Raw genomic sequence first — 20,257 nt, 5'->3', positions numbered from 1 at the left:
AGTGTTTGCTCATTATAACGCTTCATGATTTTTTTTTTCTAACTACCTGGTTGCCATGACTGCCCATGCACCACCTGGGAGTAATCATTTTTCTCACCAGTACTTCCTACATCCAGAAGGAAGAATATACTTTACCTGTACTTATTCCCTTTGTTGCATATTCGAAAGCTTTCTGCAGCTGCAGAGTGCAGTCTGTTAGTTAGTTCAAGAAACATTTAAACAATGAATGATTGGAAAAACATCAAAACTCCTGTCCTCAGAATGGTCCCCAAGTGTAACAATTAGCTTTCAGAGAAAGCTACTTGAACTTCAAGATAAACCATCTACTTTGAGGATAAACTTCCTTCCACAGAAAAAGGATGAGGAGAGTTGAAATCTTGTTCTCCATGCAAGAATTCTGTGATGCAGAGCCCCAGCCCTGCTCCATTTGTGTTTATTTATAATAGATGATAAGATACAGTTGCCTCTAATGATTGTGACATACTACATGTTGTCAGGGTTGCACCTGAGCCGAAGTCTATATAAGTTTGGCAAGGCAAGAATTTTCCATAGCTTGATCTCTTTCCTGAATGAACACTTGAAATCTCCATGAACTCTTGGTGAACATCAAGGTAAGCAGAACTCCACATTTTTCCAAGGATGATGACTTTAGGGATATAAGTTAATATTCTTAATAAATCCAAATTGCTAACAGAAAAGACCTAGAATGCCTTTTCTCTTGCTCTGTCTGAAAGGCAGACTTCAAATTTGCACTTGAGCAGAGCTCAAATGCAAATGCTTCTGCCCATTTTCTTATCTTCTACTGAAAACCACATTCCCTGTCCCCAACCCTGGGACCAAGCTTTGTCTGCAGCAATTTCACTCTGCAACCCTGTGTTTCTTCGTCATCTCCCAGAACTGGACTCCCTGCTTCTCAGGTCCAGGGATCACAACTTAGCATCTTTAAAACTCAATGCCTAAAAAAAACACATGAAAAGATGCTCAACATCACTCATTATCAGAGAAATGCAAATCAAAACCACAGTGAGGTACCATTATACGCCAGTCAGGATGGCTGCTATCCAAAAGTCTACAAGCAATAAATGCTGGAGAGGGTGTGGAGAAAAGGGAACCCTCTTACACTGTTGGTGGGAATGCAAACTAGTACAGCCGCTATGGAGAACAGTGTGGAGATTTCTTAAAAAACTGGAAATAGAACTGCCATATGACCCAGCAATCCCACTTCTGGGCATACACACTGAGGAAACCAGATCTGAAAGAGACACGTGCACCCCAATGTTCATCGCAGCACTGTTTATAATAGCCAGGACATGGAAGCAACCTAGATGCCCATCAGCAGACGAATGGATAAGGAAGCTGAGGTACATGTACACCATGGAATATTACTCAGCCATTAAAAAGAATTCATTTGAATCAGTTCTAATGAGATGGATGAAACTGGAGCCCATTATACAGAGTGAAGTAAGCCAGAAAGATAAAGACCATTACAGTATACTAACACATATATATGGAATTTAGAAAGATGGTAACGATAACCCTATATGCAAAACAGAAAAAGAGACTCAGATGTATAGAACAGACTTGTGGACTCTGGGAGAAGGCGAGGGTGAGATCTTTCAAGAGAACAGCATCAAAACATGTATATTATCTAGGGTGAAACAGATCACCAGCCCAGGTTGGGTGCATGAGACAAGTGCTCGGGCCTGGTACACTGGGAAGACCCAGAGGGATCGGGTGGAGAGGGAGGTGGGAGGGGGGACAAGGATGGGGAATACATGTAAATCCATGGCTAATTCATTTCAATGTATGACAAAAACCACTGCAATGATGTAAAGTAATTAGCCTCCAACTAATAAAAATAAATGGAAAAAAAAAAAGAAAACTCAATGCCTAGAGCCTGTGATACAGAGTGAAGTGAGTCAGAAAGAAGAAAACAGATATATAGAATAACACATATGTATGGAATCTAGAAAAATGATGAATCTATTTGCAGGGCAGGAATAGAAACACAAACATAGAGAACAGACTTGGGGACACAGCAGGGGGAAGGAGAGGGTGAGAGAAATTGAGAGAGTAGCACTGAAACATATATGTCACTATATGTAAAATAGATAGCCAGTGGGAATTTGCTGTTTGATTCAGGGAGCTCAACCCAGTGCTTTGTGACAACCTAGAGGGGTGGGAAAAATCACTGCAGCTGGTGCCTGCAGCCATGAAACTAAAAGACGGTTACTCCTTGGAAGGAAAGTTATGACCAACCTAGATAGCATGTTAAAAAGCAGAGACATTACTTTGCCAACAAAGGTCTGTCTAGTCAAGGCTATGGTTTTTCCAGTGGTCATGTATGGGTGTGAGAGTTGGACTATAAAGAAAGCTGAGCATGGAAGAATTGATGCTTTTGAACTGTGGTGTTGGAGAAGACTCTTGAGAGTCCCTTGGACTGCAAGGAGATCCAACCAGTCCATCCTAAAGGAGATCAGACCTGGGTGTTCATTGGAAGGACTGATGTTGAAGCTGAAACTCCTATACTTTGGCCACCTCATGTGAAGAGTTGACCCACTGGAAAAGACCCTGATGCTGGGAGGGATTGAGGGCAGGAGGAGAAGGGGATGACAGAGGATGAGATGGCTGGATGGCATCACCGACTCAATGGACATGAGTCTGAGTAAACTCTGGGAGTTGTTGATGGATAGGGAGGCCTGGCGTGCTGCGACTCATGGGGTCGCAAAGAGTTGGACACGACTGAGCGACTGAACTGAACTGAGCTGAGAGGGGTGGGATGGGGTAGAGTGTGGGATGGGGTAGAGGGTGGGAGGGAGGTTCAAGAGGGAGGGGACATATGCATAATTACGGTTGATTCACGTGTGTATGACAGAAACCAACACAACATCATAAAGCAATTACCCTCCAATTTAAAGAAAAAAAAGGCTCAGGTTCAGTACATACTCACTGAATTCAACAAAGGCCCTGACACTTTCCTGGGGATTTTTGTTTGTTTGTTTTTTTGTTTGTTTTTTTTTTTTTTTTTGGCCCGTTGGAAACACACACAAATATTTATAACAGTGTCTGGCAATAATGCTCTTTTCTATCTTTTCTCAGTGGAAAGTTCTGACTGGCCAGGGCTAACAGCAAGAACTTTGATGAAGCAAGAACAGATGAAGGGAGCATGGGTTACCCACTCTAGCATCCTCACTTGGGCCCTAGAAAAATCCCAAAATTAATTCCTCAATGATTTGAAGTAGATGTAACGCAAAGATAATTCTTTCCACCAAACTCAATTTTTTTTTTCTTTACTATATCTCGTAGTGCTTGGAGCTTGGTTATAAAGTCACTATGTGGGTTCAGATTCCATCTTCATCATTTTTAACTGTGACCATGGACTAGCTGGCTTAACCTCTCAGTAACAGGGTGGCCCTTGGAAGAGCTAATTGAATTAATGCATGCAGAGACTTAGAACTTGCCTGGTGTGTCAGAAGATTCCAAATCTCTTGCTGCTGCATTTATGATGATGATGCTACTTCTTGTTCTTTCTTCAAGAAGCTCTGGTCTGGTTTTTTGTTTTGTTTTTTATCAAAGCAGTATAGTTGACTTACTATTGTGTAGAAGTACAACACGACTTACTATGTTGTGCTAGTCTGCTGTACAGAAAAGTGACTCAGTTTTACATATATTCTTTTCTAAATATTCTTTTATGGCTTATCCCAGGAGGTCGGATACAGTTTCCTGTGTTATTACAGTAGGACCTTGTTGTGTAGCATCCATTCTAGATATAATAGTGTGCATCTCTAGCCACAGATTCCCAGTCCATCTCTGTGCCTCCCTTGTGCCCCTTGGCAACCACAAGTCTGTTCTCTATGTATGTGAGTCTGCTTGTGTTTCATAGATAGGTTCATTTGTGCCATATTTTAGATTCCACACATAAGTAATATCATATGGTATTTGTCTTTCTTTGTCCAACTTACTTCACTTAGTATGATAATCTCTAGTTGCATCCAGGTTGCTGTAACTGGCATTAGTTCATTCTTTTTTATAGCTGAGTAGTATCCCATTGTATATATGCACCACATTTTCTTTTTTTTTTTTTCCATTTATTTTTATTAGTTGGAGGCTAATTACTTTACATCATTACAGTGGTTTTTGTCATACATTGAAATGAATTAGCCATGGATTTACATGTATTCCCCATCCTGGTCCCCCCTCCCACCTCCCTCTCCACCCAATCCCTCTGGGCCTTCCCAGTGCACCAGGCCCGAGCACTTGTCTCATGCACCCAACCTGGGCTGGTGATCTGTTTCACCCTAGATAATATACATGTTTCAATGCTGTTCTCTTGAAACATTTTCTTTATCCATTCATCTGTCAGCAGACATTTAGGCTGTTTCCATTTATTAACTATTGTGAATACTGCTGCTATGAATATAGGGGTGCATGTATCTTTATGAATTATAGTTTTGTCTGGGAATATGCGCAGGAGTGGGATTGCTGGATCACGTGATAATTCTGTTTAGCTTTCTGAGGAACTTCCAGTCTGTTTTCCATAGTGACTGCACCAACTTATATTTCCACCAACAGTGTAGGAGCTGTGGTTTCTTTTAATGTGGGTTTTAAGGATGACCACGTTAAACTTCTACATGAAATAATTGTGTAAGAATGTTCAAGTATAACAGAAGATGATTATCAAAAGTCAAGGACACATCATCAAAAAGAAAAAATGCTCCATTATTTTATTTTTTAAAAGGTAGGTCTGGAAAAGGGCACATCAGCTCCAGAAAAAGCCTATTTGAATGTTAAAGGTCTGGACTTTGAATGAAGAGATACAGGAATTGAACCTGTATCTCTTAGGTCTCCTGCACTGGCAGGCAGGTTCTTCATCTTTAGCTCCACCTGGGAAGCCCTTGAATGAGTCTACTCAATCTTTTTTGTCTCAGACCCCTCACTATAAACCAGTAGTAACTGTACCTGGTTTGACTCTGTCAGAGGGATATTATAAGGATTATGTGAAAATATAGACCTTCCCCGGTGGCACCAGTGGTAAAGAACCCGACTGCCAATAAGCAAGACTGAAACATGGGTTTGATCCCTGGGTCAGGAAGATCTCCTTGAAGAGGGCATGGCAGCCCACTCCAGTATTCTTCCTTGGAGAATCCCATGGAGAGGGGAGACTGGGCTACAGTCTATAGGTCAAAGAGTCGGACACGACTGAAGAGACTTGGCACCCACACATGCACTCGAAAATATAAAAAGATTTGTATTGCAAGAAATACTACTTCTATATTAATTTCTATTAGATATAAGATCATGAATTGAGTTCATATAATAGAAAAATGGCCAGCTGAGAGTCCAGAGTCTTGGTTTAGGAGTCATGTAATGTTGGGCAAGTTGATATTCAAGCTCTCCTAGTAACTTGAGATCTACCTGTAGATCAAATTAGATTACCTGTAAGAAAGTGCCCTGCAAGCTGGAAAGATTCTTGTCAACATAAAATGTTTCCACACTCATTACTTATATAATTTAAGCATGCAACAATGGTAGCAGCTGTTGCCAAAATATATATTTTGAAGAACTGATGTCTCAAAGGGAAATTCCCTTGGACTGTGTTTTATGTGTGTTGCAATTGTGATAATATCATGAATTTATCAGTTGCTTTTTTTCCTAATTAGGACGTTCCTTTCTTCAGTGAATCAATATGAATGTGTTTCTCGACACCTCCATATTTTTGGGGAAATTTCTATATTATTTTTTAGAATCTTTATTTTACAAGATAGTTTCCAAGAAGAAAAAGGACGTTACTGGAGAGATTGTCCTTATAACAGGAGCTGCAAGTGGACTTGGGAGGTTATTGGCTATCAAATTTGCCAGGCTTGGAGCCATTTTAGTTCTATGGGACATTAACGAAGAAGGCAACATGGAAACGTGTAGAATGATCAAAGAAAGGCAGGATGCAAACGTATTTGCCTATACGTGTGACTGTAGTAATAGACAAGATATCTACAGAGCTGCTGACCAGGTAAGCTGACTGGTGTTCTTAGTTCTATGCCCAAGAAAAGGACTGTGTCTAATATGTGCTTTTGCAAAAAGAAGAGGAGGAATTTTGTCATACAGTTCTTTTCCCATGCCTCTTGCTTGATTCTGCATGTCAGAAATCTGACTTTGTGGGGACTTCCCTGGCAGTCCAGTGGTTAGGACTCCACTTCTAGTGCAGGGGTCATGAGATCCCACATATTAGCACCCCCCCCCAAAAAAAGAACCTGAATTTGTGACCTCCAGAAAAGGAAACAGAAGAAAACAATGCAACTGTGAATTTGATGAGCCTTTTGAGTTGTTGCCAGCTGCTTTTCTGATAACTCATTTGCCACCAGAAGTTAGTAGAAACTAGAACTAGCCCTGACTAGCTACCTGTCCTCTCTAGGTCCTTGTTTCTTTATCAGTAAAATGAAAAGATTGGGCCAGATGATCTTCAAGAGGACAGTTTTAGGTCTCTGTATTGTATGATTCCAGTGTACACCCACTGTCACCTAGTACTGAGGGTAGAAAGTAGGGAGGATGGGGGAAGAAGCTTATTTCTACACTACATTTCCCCTTAGATTTAACTTATGGATATTCATTCTAACTTCACACTTGTCGTTGTTGTTGTTCTCCAACTCTTTGCTACCCCATGGACTGCAGCACGCCAGTCACTAAGCACTGATAAATGCTTTAATTATAATAGGTACTTATTGTGTAATTACCATACCCTCTAACAACAGTCCAGCCCTCATGTGGTGTTTTAGCCAGATGCCTTGGGTGAGGTGCAGTGAAGATAAACACAGACCGAGAGAGAGAGAGCAGAAAGTGGTTCACAATTCCATGAGACTCACAGTCCCCTGGGGAGGACACGGCACGCCACACAGGGCCTCCAGGGGAAACACTGGGTGGGTCAGGAGGCAGGTAGAGAAAAGGCATGAATCAGAGCCTGCACTGTGGTTTCCACAAGTCAGAAAGGTGAGGCAGGATCAACCAGCTTAGATGGATTAAGAGGAACCATGTGAGCAGGATCTGAAGCATAGGGGCTGTTCCTAGCCCTCTGATACCTGACACTGGGGCCATTAGGACAGTGTACATACGGTAGCCTATGGGCTTCCTAGGTGGTGATAACGATAAAGAACCCACCTGCCAATGCAGGAGATGTAAGAAACACAGGTTCAATCCCTGGGTTGGGAAGATCCCCCATAGGAGGGCATGGCAGTAATCATTCTTGCTTGAAGAATCCCATGGACAGAGGAGCCTGGCAGGCTACAGTTCATGGGGTTGCGAACAGGCAGACATGACTGAAGCAACTTAGCACACACACATGGTAGCCTACAGCCTTCCCCAGTGGGCAAGGTGCTGGGCATGTAACCTTAATGGGTTGATCAAGATGGGGAATGCCCTGGCCACTAGCCAGAGCCTCAAAACCAAGTGAAGACAGAATAAGACAAAACACTATATTACAAGTAGCTACTGTTCTGAGCACCTTATGCACATAATAACTCCTTTAACCAACACACACAACCCTCTTGGGAGTATACAGTTAGCATCCTTGTCATTTACAAATGAGGAAACTAAGCAGTAGAAAGTGTGTGCAAGTTGCCCAAGATGCTGAAACCGGTCATGGGCAGAACCAAACATGCCCAGGACAGGAGTGGGGCGGTCAAAGTCGTTCTCATCCTCTGCTATGTGACCTGAAATTGTCCATGCAACTCAGTGTGATGACAGAATCTCTGAAGGGCTGTGACCTGAAATTGTCCATGCAACTCAGTGTGATGACAGAATCTCTGAAGGGCTGTCCGTCCCTCTGGCAATCTAGTAGACACTTATCTTCTGAACCCTCCTCTTCGCTTTTCTGCTTCAAAGTCCTTTTTCAATTGTTCATTGATTTATTTTTGGCTGCACTGGGTCTTTGTTGCTGCGTGTAGGTTTTCTCCAGGAGCAGCAAGTGAGGACGGCTCTCTCATTGCAATGTATGGACTTCTCATGGTGGTGACTTCTCTTAAAGCAGAACACAGGCTCTAGGGTGCAGGCTCAGTAGTTGTGACGGATGGGCTTAGTTCCTTCCAGGCATATGGGATCTTCCCAGACCAGGGATCAAACCTGTGTCCCCTGCGTTGGCAGGCAAGGATTCTTCACCACTGGACCACCAGGGAAGTGCTTCAGCTTCAGTTACTATTGCCTCCTTCTTTGTTGGGATCCCATAGGATCTGTTCTTTATAATCCATCACCAACTAATGAGGATATAACCTAGTGATTATATATAGATCCCAGGGGTATTGTAGAACAGAACAAGTGGAATCACAATCAGGTCTTATGTTGCCAGAGCAAGGTGGCAGGGGCTACTCAGGGAAGGAGCTTGTGGGGGAGTGGCGGTCCCAGGACCACCTCTAAGTCACAGATCAGGGCTCTGAAATTTGCAGCGCCATCATATATAATCTTTTGTTTTTCAACTAATTTATTTTTATTGGAGGATAATCACTTTACAATATTGTGATAATTTTTGCCATACATCAGCATGAATCAGCCACAGCTGTACATGTGTCCCCTTCATCCTAAACCTCCCTCCCCATTCTCTCCCCACCCCATCCCTCTGGGTTGTCCCAGATAACCAGCTTTGGGTGCCCCATTTCATCCATCCAACTCGCACTGGTCATCTATTTTCTATATGGTAATGTATATGTTTCAGTGCTATTCTCTGAAAGCACCCCACCCTCACCTTCTCCTGCTGAGTCCAAAAGTCTGTTCTTTACATCTGTGTCTCCTTTGCTGCCCTGCATGTAGGATCACCAGTACCATCTTTTTAAATTCCATATATATGCGTTAATATACAGTATTTGTCTTTCTCTTTCTGACTTACTTCACTCTGTATAACAGGCTCTGGGTTCATATATAATCTTTAGAGTAACGTGGGCATGATAACATTGTCCACTCTACTGATGACAGGAAGCCAAGGCATAGAGAAAATTAGTAACAGAGTAGAACTGGGGTTCCAACCTTCTGGAATCAAGACCCCTGCCACATCCCTAGCAGTGACCCACCAATGTGTCAGCAGTAAAGACACCCTCAACAGTCCTCTTCCTTCTATCAAAAGCACTGTAATTTCCATCACCCCCAATGAATCTTTCCCTCTTGTTTAAAATTTCCTTGCTGTCTAGTAGAAAATGAGGCCAAAAACTTTAATCAAAAATTGTCTTTTCACCATTTGAATGTATCTTAGACTTTTCTTTTCTCACAGTCCTGTAAATAGAATTCTTCTAAGCCAATCATTTTATTAATATCAACTCTTCTGTATAACTTCAGTTACTTATCAACTCCCAAGAAACCCAAATATTAATACTACTGCTAAACTTAATCTACCAGAATATCAACAAGCCATGGACATTATCCAGACCCCTAAAATTCATAGGAAACTTCAATAACAGCATTCTAAAGGGCTCAGTAATGGGAGTTCCCTAGAGGTCAGTGGTTAAGACTCCAGGCTTCCACTGTAGGGGGCTTGGGTTTGATCCCTGGTCAGGGAGCCAAGATCCCATATGCCATGGGGCATAGCCAAAAAGACAATGATAATATTAAATTTTTTTAAATAAAGGGCTCAGTAATTAATTTCCCAAAATCTGACTGAGGTAACTTTCTCATCTCCACCACAGAAACCCAGTATACAAACAAATTGTTTTTGTTAGAATAACCAGCCTCATGCTTTATTCCCAAATGTCCAGGTCCATTTATTAGTATTTACATTTATTTAGTATATGTGTGTGCATGTTCACATATGTGAGATTTGTTTGTTACAGAAGTAATCATCTTGGCCACAGAGAAGTAAATCTAGGTAAAAAGAACTTTTATTTTCTTGTATGTGTGTCCAAACTGAGTGAGAATCACTGTGATTCTTCTCAAAAGCCAAAAGCTATCCTTTGGCAAAATCTTAACTTCTGAGAACCTCTGTTTCCTCATCTATAAACTGGGATCAGAATGCTTTCCCAAACTCTCAGTGAAAATTAAATCCTATTACCTAGATAAAGTTCCTATTAGCCCTGGGTCCCTAAGACTGAGGGATCTTCTTGGACAGGATGATGGTGACCATTAGGTTTTTCTTAAATATTTAAGAATGCCTTACACCAAAGATTTCCCATCCTCCAGAGGCCCAAGTTCCTCCCCAAGTTGGTCTAAGATCAAGCACTTGCTCACACTGGCTCCCTCGTCAAGCCAAAAGCTCACATCTCTTGGGTGTTTGCCCGTGTACTGCCCCTCTCCAAAGCAGAGGGGCCCAATCACTCTGCCCAACATTGGTGCAGCAGCAATAACCCTTCCTTTCAGAGCCTGTTCAACTTGATGACATCAGGAGCAGTTTTTTCCTAATATCTCCCCACCACGTGATCTGGAAGCCTCAACACAGAGCAGTAGGTGGGGCCAGGACAACCAAGTCAAGGCAGTAGTGCTTCCTGTTCGGAAAAAAGAACAGATTGTCGTGACAGCACCGAAGATACAGTTGAGGGCAAACACATCTTCAAATCGTCATTTGAACATGCGTCATGCTTTACGTCATGGTTTGCCCCAGGCCAGCTTTATCAAGGTCACTGCAGTGTTTCCTGGAGCCCAGCTTCCTCCGAGTAGGGCTGGTGGCAGTAGGTTCCATAAGCAGACGAGGTAAGCAATTCAGAAGGAAGGGTGAAGGAAGACCCTCGGGACACAGCAGGGGTAGCACAGCTGGAAACTCAGGGAAATAACTGGGCACAGACAATAATTAGACCTGGGGAGGTCTTTTTGACAGAGGTCACAGGCCCACAGACACCTGTGATCCCACAGGGGTGGGATGAGCTCCTGCACCTGGTCACAGAGGAGTCAGGAAGATGGCACCTACAGAAGTAACTGCCACGCACACCAGGTTGAAGAGAGATCCAACCACCATCCAAAGGGAGACATTGAGAGTCACACAGGGAAACAGAGACAGCACTCTGCAGTACCCCTGGCATTCACCTCTGGCAAAAAGGGAGAGTAACATGACAAAAATAGGAGGCAGAGAAAATACACTGCAACACCCAGTCATCTCTGCACACACAAAGCAAAGCTGGCAAATCAATGTGTTTTTTTTTACACAATCAATCATAGAGCTACTTTAAGCTTGCTGAATTTCTATGAGAGAGATAAACTAACTAAGCTTAAAGAAACTACCTGAATAAAGTAATAATACTAATAATGGCATGGAAAAATAAGTAACCTAACTTAAATGAATTATTTGCCTCACTTCTGCATAGGTTAAGAAGGAAGTGGGCAACGTGACTATCCTCATTAACAATGCAGGGGTCGTGACGGGAAGAAAGTTCCTCAAAACTCCAGACCACATGGTGGAAAGATCATTTCTTATCAACGCCATGTCTCACTTCTGGGTAAGTCTTCTTTCTTTTTCATTTTGTTTTGTTGGTGAATATGAGAATTTCATGCAGTTCTATAAGTGAAAGTCACTCAGTCGTGTCCAACTCTTTTCGACCCCATGGACTGTAGTCCATGGAATTCTCTGGGCCAGAATACTGGAGTGGGTATAGCTTTCCCTTCTCCAGGGGATCTTTCCAACACAGGGATCAAACCCACATCTCCCACATTGACGGCAGATTCTTTACCAGCTGAGCCACAAGGGAAGTCCGAATTCTATAAACAACTAGTCAACCATTTATCTGTTGATAGACCATTTATGAGTTCCCATTGATAGACTAAGCAGAACTCTTGGACTATCCAAAGTTGGAGGCAGAGGTGGCTATGGGCTTGATGGCCAAAACGTCCTTTGTTTGCTGGTATTGTTGTTCAGTTGCTGAGTCATGTCCGATTCTCTGCGACCCCATGGACTGCAGCATGCCAGGCTTCCCTGTACCTCACCATGTCCTGCAGCTTGCTCAAACTCATGTCCACTGAGTCGGTGATGCCATCCAACCACCTCATCCTCTGTCACCTCCTCCTCCTCCTGCCTTCAATCTTTCCCAGCAACAAGATCTTTTCCAATAAGTCCATTCTTTGCATCAGGTGGTCAAAGTATTGGAGCTTCAGCTGCAACATCAATCCTTCCAATGAATATTTAGGTTCGATTTCCTTTTGGATTCACTGGCTTGATCTCCTTGATGTCCAAGGTGGGCAGGCAACATTCCTGATCCACACCACAGTCTGCTAGGTGCCTCCATGCTTTTGCTATATGACTTTGAACTTCTTTTAAAATTTTATGGGGAGCCAAATATTTCCTGTAAATTGACCCAACTGAATAGTCTTCTAAAGTCTTGAAGTCTTTTAAGCTGACATTACAGAGTAACACAGTTACTGTTGATATTAAAAGGTTGTCCAAACAGTAATTTTAAAAATTGCAAAAGGCAATGCAGGTGGAGAAACAAAGTCCAAGTAATTGGCAAACCTGTCCAAAGTTCAAAAATACTAGTTCTTTTTTTTTTAACAATAGAGTCATCATTTGTTGCAATTCAACTGAACACATATTTGCCGTCTTCATAACCTGAGCTATTTTATGGAAATAGTGATAACTGATCTAATCTATAACCAGGGGGAAAACATTTAGGAAGTTCAGTCATCAAACTTTTGCATAAGAAAAATGGAATCTTACAACAAATACAATAAAATAAAGGCAAGCAAATCTGACACTTGTTTGTATTACACCCCCACATGTGATCAAATCAGGGAAAATAGATATACCTATTTATCAAACACATGTCACTATTTCACAGAGTTACCTTGATTGTACATACATGTAAACCTGGATTTGTATGTATGTCTCTGGTTAAAATGATATTCCCAAAGTTTCATTGATGTGTTTTTGATGACTAAATGCTTCCTCAACACATACTTGCATTCCTTTCTCTTCTCTTTAATGGTGGGAATCTGTACATCCAGAACAAATAATGTCTTTATAATATAAATTTATCTTCTAGAATGTCTTTAAAAAGCCCTCCACTGACATACAGGGCTAGAAACACAAACAGACCCTTGAAATATTCAGTCACCCTTTCCCCTGTGAGGAAAACATTATTTTCAACTGGAAACAGAAAAATGGCAGCAACATAAGAGATGCCAGTTGGATCCCTGGGTCAGGAAGATCCCTTGGAGAAAGGAAATGGCAACCCATTCCACTGCTCCTGCCTGGGAAATCCCATGGACAGAGGAGCCTGGCAGGCTGCAGTCCATGGGGCTGCAAAGAGTCAGACATGCAAACACCAGGTGTTAAATAAATATTTATTAAGTGAGCCTGTAAGTTGATCACACCCTTGAGCAGAAAGAATAATAAATGAGTAATAAATATTGACACAGTGTGTTTATATCTTCCAGACTTGTAAGGCCTTCCTTCCTGCCATGCTTGAAGCTAACCATGGTCACTTAGTCTGCATTTCAAGTGTAGCAGGAATGACCGGGATCAACGGTCTGTCGGGTGAGTGCTCCACCCATGACTTTGTATCTCCAGCTCACAGCACGCAGAAGTGAGGACTCTTCCAAGGCATGGAGAACTCTTCTGCACTAAGGGGAAGTCTCTAGTACATTTGGCTCTGTTTTTAACGCCAGGATTCCTTCCCATTTCCCAAATTTGAATCCCACACATAAGTGATATCGTATGGTACTAGTCTTTCTCTGTCTGGCTTACTTCACTTAGTATGACCATCTGTAGGTCCATTCATGTTGCTGCTCCCCTCCTCTATAAAAAATAACGGTGGGACTTCCCTGGTGGTGCAGTGGTTAAGAATCTTCCTTGCAATTCAGGGGATGTGGGTTGGCTCCCTGGTCAGGGAACTAAGATCCCACATGCCACGGAGCAGCTAAACCCATGCACTACAACTAGAGAGTCCACAAGAAAAGATCCTGCATGATGTAACTGGGACCTGGGGCAGCCAAATACATATATTTTAAAATAATAAAATCACTCTCTTCTTAATAAAAAATAACACAAAGAGAAAAAAAGAACCAATTGGCTTTGTAGTCTTCTTAGGTTAAGAGAAATTGAAATCATTTTCATTTTGTTGTTGGTATGCTGTATAGAGCTATAGGACTGGAGTGGCCACCAAAAAATGACTGTAACAGTGATGCTTTCCCTCGTAGCTTAGATGGTAAAGAATCCGCCTGCCATTGTAGGAGACTCATGTTTGATATCTGGGTCAGAAAGATCCCCTGGAGAAGGGCATGGCAACCCACTCCAGTATTCTTGCATGGAGAATCCCATGGACAGAGCAGCCTGGCAGACTACAGTCCATAGGGTGGCAAAGATTAGGACACAACTGAGTGACTAACACTTTCACTTTGCCCCCAGAATAAGCCAAAGAAAGGGAAGGGAGTTTCCATTTTCAAAATATTTCCATGAATTAACTTGTCAAAGTCTGCTGCTAACAGCTCCTCACTCTGTTGCAGATTACTGTGCCAGCAAGTTTGCAGCTTATGGCTTTGCGGAGTCTCTCCACTTTGAATTAACACTATTACAAAAAACTAATATTAAAACCACCATTGTTTGCCCATATTTTATCCAAACTGGAATGTTTGAGGGCTGTTCAACCAAGTAAGTGAAATCTTACAGTAATCTTCGCTCTTATGATAATCTTCCAATATAGATAATTACCATCTTTCATTTTGAAGTTTTGAAATATGAAAAGTAAAACAAAAGACATCAGTTGAATGCCTGAGTTAGTCAAAGAAAACATTCAACCTGCATTAAATTAATGAGTTTACACCATTTAAGGATAATAATGGTAAATTATTGTGAAAACATAAACCTAAATTGCTAATCAGAATATTACAATGTAAGAGGAAAGTTGGTAGTGAGAAGTTATTAAAATCTTTAGCATTGTTGTGTTAAGCAGGTAACTTCTTTTCTAAAAGAATACTGAAGTAAAAATCATCCAAAAGATAAAATATTTTGAAAGATTGACTAATATATGTGGGGGAATATTGTAGGATGATATAAGTTTATATTTGGTAGAATAGACCAAAGAAGAAACAAGTGAAATACGAAGACTTTTATACAAAGAAGTCAATCAGTAGAGTATATTAAGAAATATAGACATGGTCTGGGCCAGTGCAGTCATTACAATAGCTAAAAAGAGGCTTGACAGGAACCAAATGCTATGAATCAGCTATATCTGTAGGAAAGAGAGACAGCCAACAAAAAGCCTGTCTAAAAATCAGTGAGGCTATTTAGAATCTAGGGAAATCATAAAATAAATTAAAAGTGTCAAAACAGGTGATGGAGTTGACAGGACAGCAGGGAAAAAACTCTAACAAAGAAACATCTATCATGCAAGTCAAAATTAGCAAAGACAATCATTTAAAATCTTTGGAGATTGACCAAAGAGCAGGCAATCCATTGAAAAGTATTTATTTAATAAAACCTACAGAAATTCGGTAAGAACTCTGAAAGGCCTTGGCATTGGAACCAGGAACTACACTCATCCTCCAGGCAACAGCTCTGCCTTGCAGAACAACTGTTTCAGGGGCTTGGCAAACCAGTGGTAATTCCCATGTCCCCCAGTCTGGAGGGGCTTACCAGGTGGCTCGGCGGTAAGGAACCCGCCTGCCAATGCAAGAGCCACAGGAGACTCGAGTTTGATCCCTGGGTCGGGAAGATCCTCTGGAGGAGGAAGTGCAACCCACTCCAGTGTTCTTGCCTGGGGAATCCCATGGACTAAAGGAACCTGGCGGGCTACAGTCTGTAGGGTCACAAAAAGCAACTGAGTATGCAGCATGCACTCACACACACCAGTCCCCGGAGAGGGAGAACCCCTCTGGGTGGTTTGGCAGCAGGTGAATACTGAAAGATCCCAATTTCCATGGAGGGCCTATAATGAAAGGATAAACTCAGTCAGACAGTGTTTATTCCTCCACCTCCACGACAGGAAAGACCTGGGGAGAGGCTATTGTTGAAGAAAGCAATCCTGCTTTCCACAGCTCTTTGTTGTTGGAGCAGCAGTCTTGTGGCAAAAGACCTATGTGTGGTAGGCTTACCCGACAGTAAAAATCAGCAGAGCCCAAGCCCCAGGTTCTGGGTGCTGGAAGATCCATACAGGCTGGTAACAGCAGCTGGGGGGCAGCATTACTTCCCACCATTCCCCCAGACTCTGTTTGATAGCTAAGGTGAGAACTCCAGTGAAGAGTCATTTTCTCATCACCCATCTCCTGCTTCATAACAGAGGTTCTGACAGACAAGGTCACAGTCAGCAGCAAAGACTGACATCTCTCTCCCTCTGCCATTGGATAAAACCATAAATCAGAGCATCTTCAAAAAACAAAAAAAATAGCACCACCAGCTAGCAAACTACAGCATAAGAGGTAGATCAGATACAGATAGAGACAGACTAGCTAGAGGCTTAAGAGGCAGTCAAAGATTGCCTAGGTAAAACCACAGTTTCCCTGGATGGAGCCCTTTAAGGAATGACATCAGAAGCCACACCTTGGAGGAGAGATAGACCTCATGGAACTAGTTTCAGCCAAGTGACTAAGGAAATAAACAAGCAAACAGTCACAGAGGACAGTTATCCAGAGTTGCTACCATATATCATCTAAAATGTTCAGTTTTTAATAAAAAGTATGATATACAAATACACAGAAAAGTGTGACCCATACATGAGAAAAACCCACAGGCAATGGAAATTGCTTTGAAAAGGACCCAGATGTTGGACTTAGCAGACAAACTTCAAAGCAGCTATTTTAAATCCATTCAAAGAGCTAAAGAAATCCATATTTTTAGAATGGAGATGTTTCATCAAATATTAATAAATAAATATAGATCTTTTAAGAAGCAAATGTAAATTTGGGATTGGAAAAGAAGAATAAATGAAAGGGAAGATGCACTAGAGCAGCTCAACAGTATATTTCGGCTGGCAGAATAAGAAAAAAAGTGAACCTCAAGACAAATGAACAGAGAATATGCAACCAGAAGGAAGAGAGAACATAAATGGAAAAAAAGGAACAGATCCTCAGAGAAAGCTGGGATACCTTTAATCACATCAACATATACACAAGGAGAGTAACAAAGAAATAAGAGAAAAGACCAGAAAAAGCATTTAAAGAAATGGATGGCTGAAAACCTCCCAAATTTAATGAAAAACATTAATTTACATATAAATGACTACCCACTCCAGTATTCTTGCCTGGAAAATCTCATGGACAGAGGAGCCTGCCAGGCTACAGCCAATGGAGTTGCAAAGAGTTAGACACAACTAAGTGATTGAACACACACACACAAAATAAAATTTTTGAGGAGGTGTGGTTCAAGAAACACAGAAGCATAATATAAAAGTATAAAATGTCAAAGTAATGTCTAATGGGAGCTTCAATACATGTTCATCCCATTTCAACTCCAATTGATTTTGCAAACATCTGAGTTTGCTTACTGTAGTAACAATAGTGTGCTTAAAATAAAGCCACATTATACATGCTCAGGAGCTCTTTCCTTTCGGTGAAATAATTCTGCAGTTCCACTTCTTAATAGTATACAACTATGTGATGTTTGGGCTGAAAGAGAGAAAAGAAAAAAATCTCAAAGCACTTCCTTCCATAGATCTAGACCATCACAGAGGAGAAAATCAATAAATGCCAGGAATTCACTCCAGGAAATGAAATACGTTAGCTTTTGTTTGCTCGCTAAGTCATATCTGACTCTTGTGACCCCACAGACTGTAGTCCACTGGGCTGGTCCATCCATTACATCTCCCAGGCAAGAATACTGTAATGAGTGGCCATTTCCTTATCCAGGGGATCTTTGACACCCAGGAATTGAACACACAACTCCTGGGGCTCCTGCATTGCTGGCGGACTCTTTGCCACTGAGCCACCGGGGAAGCTGGAAATGTGTTAGCACTGGTCCCAATATGATCACGAGAGAAAACACAAGGCTTTTTCTAATATTTACACATGATTTGCATATTTATAGACATATGTTGATGTCTTGATATCTAAAATTTAATGACTAGTGCTCACCATGACAGCCAAAAAATACCGCTTTAACAATATAACTTTTTGTGATTTTTTTATTCCAGGTATCCACTTTTGTTGCCCTTCCTGAAACAGGAGTATGCTGCCCAAAGTATTTTAAATGCTATTTTAGAGGAGCAGTTGTACTTGATAATACCCAAATCCTTGAATATTGCATTGTTCCTGAAACAGTAAGTGAATAACGACTTCTCTATCATTTTGGTTGTTTGTGAACAAATTGCTCTCATCATTGCTACCTCTTTTACCAGAAAGCAACCTCGTATCTTAAGGTTGAAGGAAGAATAATATCTAAATAATGCCAGGGCAATTTATTGGACTATTTCTAGCTGTGCTTGGTTATTCCAGACATTGAGAAAATTCAGAAACGGTTGGTTCTTACAGAGTGCTAAGTGCTAAGTTGCTCCAGTCATATCTGACTGTTTATAACCACACAGATATAGCCTGCCAGTCTCCTCTGTCCATGGGATTTTCCAGGCAAGAATTCTGGGGTGAGTTGCCATTTCCTTCTCCAGGGGAATCTTCCTGACCCAGGGACCAAACACACATCTCTTATGTCTGCACTGGCAGGTGGATTCTTTACCACTAGCGCCACCTGGGAAGCCCTCTTAGAGAAAAAAAATTATTAACAAATAGAAACCCCAATTACAGGAGGTGAATTCTATCAGTTCAGCTGACATAAAATTCTATTTTGAAAACAAAGAACCAATAAACCCGAGTGCATTGCCAGAAAAATGTTAAGGATTTTTGGCAAGTTCCTCACTTCCTCTGGTGAAAGAAGACCTGCAACTTCATGCTGAAAGTTCCAGAGTCTTGTGAGTGCATTTAGGCCAGGCCCACTATCTTCTCTGAAAAGAACAGAGAACAATGTGTAAGTTTCATGAAGTGTCTACCTGGGCCGTACTCTGCATGACAGCCTTATGCGGTTTATCACACTTGGAGTAACTGAGGCTTAAAGAGAGTAAGTCATTTTTGCAGGATTAAACAGCTAATGGGACTTCCGTGGTGGCTCAGATGGTAAAGAATCTGCCTGCAATGCAGGAGACCCGGGTTCAATCCCTAGGTCAGGATGATCTCCTGAAGAAGAGTATGCAACCCACTCCCAGTATTCTTGCTGGAGAATCCTATGGATAGAGGAGCCCTCAAGCTCCAGTTCAAGAGGTCACAAAGAGCTGGACACGACTGAACAACCAACACACACTTTGTGGCCTGAGCACTGGGACTGTTCGAAGCTCCATAGACAGCATTCAGTTTCCATGATGCAACATTTCCACGTTTGTCCCTCTCAGCAGTGACACCCACACAGTGTGAGGCATGAGAATTCACACATAATCTTTACAAAGATATTTCTCTTTTGTTTTTTATTTATTTGTTTGGGCGCACTGTGTGTTATGCGGGATCTTAGTTCCCCCGCCAGGGATGGAACCCAGGCCTCCTACAGCAGAAGCCCAGAGCCCTAACCATTGTACCACCAGGGAATTCCCTGATGATGTCTCTTAGACTCCTTCTAAAGCATTCTGAATTTTTTTCCTCTGCTTTTTTCTAGAGTAATATCTCCAAACATGTTGATGACCTTGGCTGAGTACCTTGGAATGGACATTGCCCTGGCTTCATTCATAGAGCGAGAGAAACCAGGGGAAGTTCAGACCCAAACCGAGAGGGAACAACAGTAGCCAAAGTTCCAGATGTGGTAAAAGTGTCATGAGGAGCTGGAAGTCTTGTTCATGTTCAGAGCACTCCAGACTTCCAGCAATGACCGAGGCTTCCAGAAGTGCTCACCGGGACATAGCTGACACTCTCACAATCTCCCTAGGCATTCACATTACATACTCAACAGTTTCCTGTCATTTTTAGTTTGATTAAAAAAAAAAAAACACTGCAGCCATTCCAATGTCAGAGAACTCAGAGAATACAGTGTATTAATAAAAATATATTGATGCAAATTAGCCTTAATTTAATTTTTAAATAGAGTAGATGATACTTTTAGAAAAAGAGTAACTATAAATAGACTTTAAAAATTGCAGTTTTAGGCTGATAATTTTTCAACATTATATGTAAAGAAAATTTTTAGTACAGCAGTTAAGAAAAATAACACTTTTCTGTGTGCCTATTAATTCCTACTGGAGCTGGCTGACCATATCAAGATCCTTAGCGGGGCACTGAATCTGTTTATTCAATAAAATAAGTCCACAACTAATCATGTTTGTTTGTATCTGAATATGCCTATAATTCTTAGCTTCTTTATATGTTATGATGTTTCCAGGTGGCACTAGTGGTAAAGAACCCATCTGCC

General features: G+C 41.6%; 1 protein-coding gene across 1 annotated transcript; it reads left to right on the top strand.

Moving 5' to 3' along the window:
- The first annotated feature begins 557 nt into the window (after positions 1-557).
- On the top strand, positions 558-20,161 carry LOC110141807 (short-chain dehydrogenase/reductase family 16C member 6). The gene is made up of 7 exons (XM_020900812.2): positions 558-611; positions 5,661-6,007; positions 11,262-11,393; positions 13,324-13,423; positions 14,392-14,536; positions 18,012-18,137; positions 19,511-20,161. Exons 2-7 carry the CDS (start codon positions 5,687-5,689, stop codon positions 19,635-19,637), a joined length of 951 nt encoding a protein of 316 aa, XP_020756471.2. The 5' UTR covers positions 558-611; positions 5,661-5,686; the 3' UTR covers positions 19,638-20,161.
- The last annotated feature ends 96 nt before the right edge of the window (positions 20,162-20,257 follow it).

The sequence above is a fragment of the Odocoileus virginianus genome, chromosome 15 (assembly GCF_023699985.2).
Source record: "Odocoileus virginianus isolate 20LAN1187 ecotype Illinois chromosome 15, Ovbor_1.2, whole genome shotgun sequence".
In the NCBI taxonomy this organism is placed as follows: domain Eukaryota; kingdom Metazoa; phylum Chordata; class Mammalia; order Artiodactyla; family Cervidae; genus Odocoileus; species Odocoileus virginianus.
The sequence above is the reverse complement of the archived record's forward strand: the minus strand, read 5'-3'. Positions and strand labels throughout refer to the sequence as shown.